This window comes from Gymnoscopelus braueri (assembly GCF_963280865.1).
Source record: "Gymnoscopelus braueri genome assembly, chromosome: 16".
NCBI lineage: Eukaryota > Metazoa > Chordata > Actinopteri > Myctophiformes > Myctophidae > Gymnoscopelus > Gymnoscopelus braueri.
In genome coordinates, this window is record NC_137616.1 from 53,059,914 (window position 1) to 53,063,012 (window position 3,099).

A 3,099-nucleotide genomic window follows, 5' to 3' on the forward strand; every position below is an offset into this window, starting at 1 on the left:
AGACAGAGGCGGGAGGGAGCGGGGGGGGAGGGGGGAGGAGCTATCCGTAGTACTTAAAGTGAAGCAGGCTGTTTGGAGAGAAGCAGAGAGAGCACAAGAAGAGAGAGTGAGAGAGAGAGAGACAGAGGGAGGAGAAGAGAAGGAAACCCAGTGAGGGGAAACGTGTGAAGCCACGGCGTCCATGGAACGGAAGGATCTTTAACTGTTGGCCTGGGAGCTCACAGGTACCTGCACTTTTCCCCCTCCTCCTCCCTGTGTGCGCTGCGTGCGTAAATGGCACGAGAATGGACCTATTCGTTTTATTGTTTCTCCTCTATTTAAAGGGACTAAACCCGGAGGATTGTAAACGATTCTTGTGGTCTTTCTTTGGCCTCTGTGGCAGGTGGGGGCTGTTTTAAAGCCGCTAGAATGAATGATTGACTAATGGGTGTTAAGGGAGTGAATCATTGATTGGGGTTTTTTAGCGGAGCTCACTCTGTTGGCTAAGTAACGAGAGAGAGAGAGAGAGAGAGAGAGAGAGAGAGAGAGAGAGAGAGAAGAGAGAGAGAGAGAGAGCTTTTGACTGCTGCTGACAAGTGTTGTTCAGTATAGCTGCCGCTCTCATCTATTGAACGAACGGGGAGGAATGTGAAAGCTTTGTGCTCTTAGCTCTTATCTGCGTTTACCGCCGAGACGCCATGCCTTATCGGATGTCTCTTCTTCTTCCACCTTGTTAACCGCTGCCAGTGAAAGGCGGAAGGTGGATTACAGATCGTATCGGCCCCGAGAGAAGGTGTTAGTGTGTCGGCTTTTTGACGCCACTTGTCCTCCACTCCTCTCTCTCTCTCTCTCTCTCTCTCTCTCTCTCTCTCTGTCTCTTACCCTCTCTTTCATCCTCTCTCACTCCCTCTAAACCCCCCCGCCCTTCTCTCTCTCTCTCTCTCTCTCTCTCTCTCTCCTCTCTCTCTCTCTCTCCACTCCTGCCTCTCTCTCTCCCTCCCTCCCTCTCTCTCCCTCTCTCTCTCTCTCTCTCTCTCTCTCTCCACTCCTGCCTCTCTCTCCCTCCCTCTCTCTCCCTCTCTCTCTCTCTCTCTCTCTCTCTCTCTCTCTCTCTCTCTCTCTCTCTCTCTCTCTCTCTCTCTCTCTCTCTCTCTCTCTCTCTCCACTCCTGCCTCTCTCTCTCTCTCTCTCTCTCTCTCTCTCTCTCTCTCTCTCTCTCCACTCCTGCCTCTCTCTCTCTCTCTCTCTCTCTCTCTCTCTCTCTCTCTCTCTCTTCTCTCTCTCATCTCTCTCTCTCTCTCTCCACTCCTGCCTCTCCCTCCCTCTCTCCATCTCTCTCTCTCTGTCTCTCACCCAGACACCGCAGTCGTCCATGCCTCTGCCTTCTCGCCAAGTCATTGATGGGAAACCAACTGGACAGGATCACCCACCTCAACTACAGCGAGCCTGCCCACGGGGGATCCGTGCGGCCTGGAGAAGGACGAGCTGCGCGTCGGCGTCGCCTACTTCTTCTCCGACGAAGAGGACGAGGCGGACGACGTCCGCACGCCGACGTCCGACTGCGGCTTCACCACCACCGCCAACAAGGAGCAGCAGCAGCACATGGGGGGCGGCGAGGAGGACGAGGAGGAGGAGGGGCCCTGTGGCGGTGCAGGAGGTGCAGTACTCCGCCTTCTGCTCCCAGGAGTGCATCTTCTCCAAGCTGCAGGAGAACCAGGACCTCAACGTGTACTCCGCCAAAACTTTGTTGACCATGTGCAAGCCCGGCGACCTGCTGGAGCTGGTGGCGAGCGCACAGGCCCCCCACTGGGCCATTTACGAGCACGGCGACCAGGTCATTATTCTGTGGATTCCGTTTTTTTCTTCTTCTCCTCCTATGGATGTGGTTACTTTATTCTATGGATTACCCTTTTTATTACTCGACTAATCGAGAAGCAAATAGCCATGTATCTACGTATTCTTTTTTGCAATTCACTAAATCGACTCAAGCCCTACTTTATAGGGTACTTCATCCGATTCTAGCCGATCTACAAGCTTATAACACATCGCATCTCGATGCAGTGTGAGCTTGTAGATCAGCTACGCTTGCTCATTTTACAAATTATTTCGGGGAAAAGCTAAATTTCACATTTTCACCCCAAAATAGATCAAAAAACAAAATATATTTTTTAATAGATTATTGATTATTGTTCATAATCAATTAAATCGATTAATTGCACCCCCCACAGGGTCATCCACCTGCACAAGGGGGAGATCCGCAAGGACAGCCTGCTTGAGGTCAGCAACGGCCGCCACGGGAGGATAGTGAACAACCGCTACCGCTACCGACCGCTGCCGGCCGACCTGGTGATGCAGAACGCGGGCCGGACACCTGGGCCTGAGCAGCGGGGAAATATGCTGGACCAACTCGGAGAGCTTCGCCGCCTGGTGCCGCTTCGGCAAGCGGGAGTTCAAGGCCGGGGGCGAGGCGGCGCACCGCTCGTCGGCGGAGCGCCGCTATTTCCTCAAGGTGCACCTGGGCACGGGCAGCGGCGTGCACACGCTGCTGTTCCACAGCCTGGAGGACATGGTCCGCGAGAGGAGACGCGTGGACGCCAGCGGATCCTCAAAGAGCTGTCGCTGGTTAACGGGGGGGATGAAGGAATGATCCGGAATCACGTTTGAATGGTCGATCCTCCTTCTCTGCGTTCCTCCCACCCCCGTTTCCGCGCACAGACGCGCACGGATGCGCACATACGTGCGCGGAAGCGCACAGACGCGGACAGATGCGATTACGGTTCATCCATTCTCCACACAGTGCAATCCCCAGGGTTAAATACACTCAGAAGAGGGTGCAAGTAGAATCAAAGGGACCCTTAAGGGGGGTCCATTTGGTTCAATATGAAACTTCCTTTGTAGTTACAGTAACCCTGAGGATAACACACACACATGCAAGGACCTGTTTGTTTTTTGGGGCGCAGCCTGCAGACCATGGAGGGATGGGTCCTGTGTGTTTTTGTTTTTTTTTGTGGAACGTGCCTCAGGGCTGGAGCGCTGCTGGAATATTTTCCCATCAAACCGCAGAGTGGTAAACTGAACCATAAGAAACAAGACAGCGCCCCTTCGGAATCCGTGTTGAAT

The 3,099-nt window shown here is 53.6% G+C and overlaps 1 protein-coding gene across 1 annotated transcript; it reads left to right on the forward strand.

Annotated features, from left to right (window-relative positions):
• Window positions 1–1,379: 1,379 nt before the first annotated feature.
• lratd1 (LRAT domain containing 1) lies at window positions 1,380–2,643 on the forward strand (the record flags this gene model as incomplete). The annotated part of the gene is given in 6 exon segments (XM_080452935.1): window positions 1,380–1,424; window positions 1,426–1,610; window positions 1,612–1,824; window positions 2,208–2,340; window positions 2,342–2,579; window positions 2,582–2,643. Coding segments are annotated over 6 exon segments (876 nt in total).
• Between the last annotated feature and the right edge of the window lie 456 nt (window positions 2,644–3,099).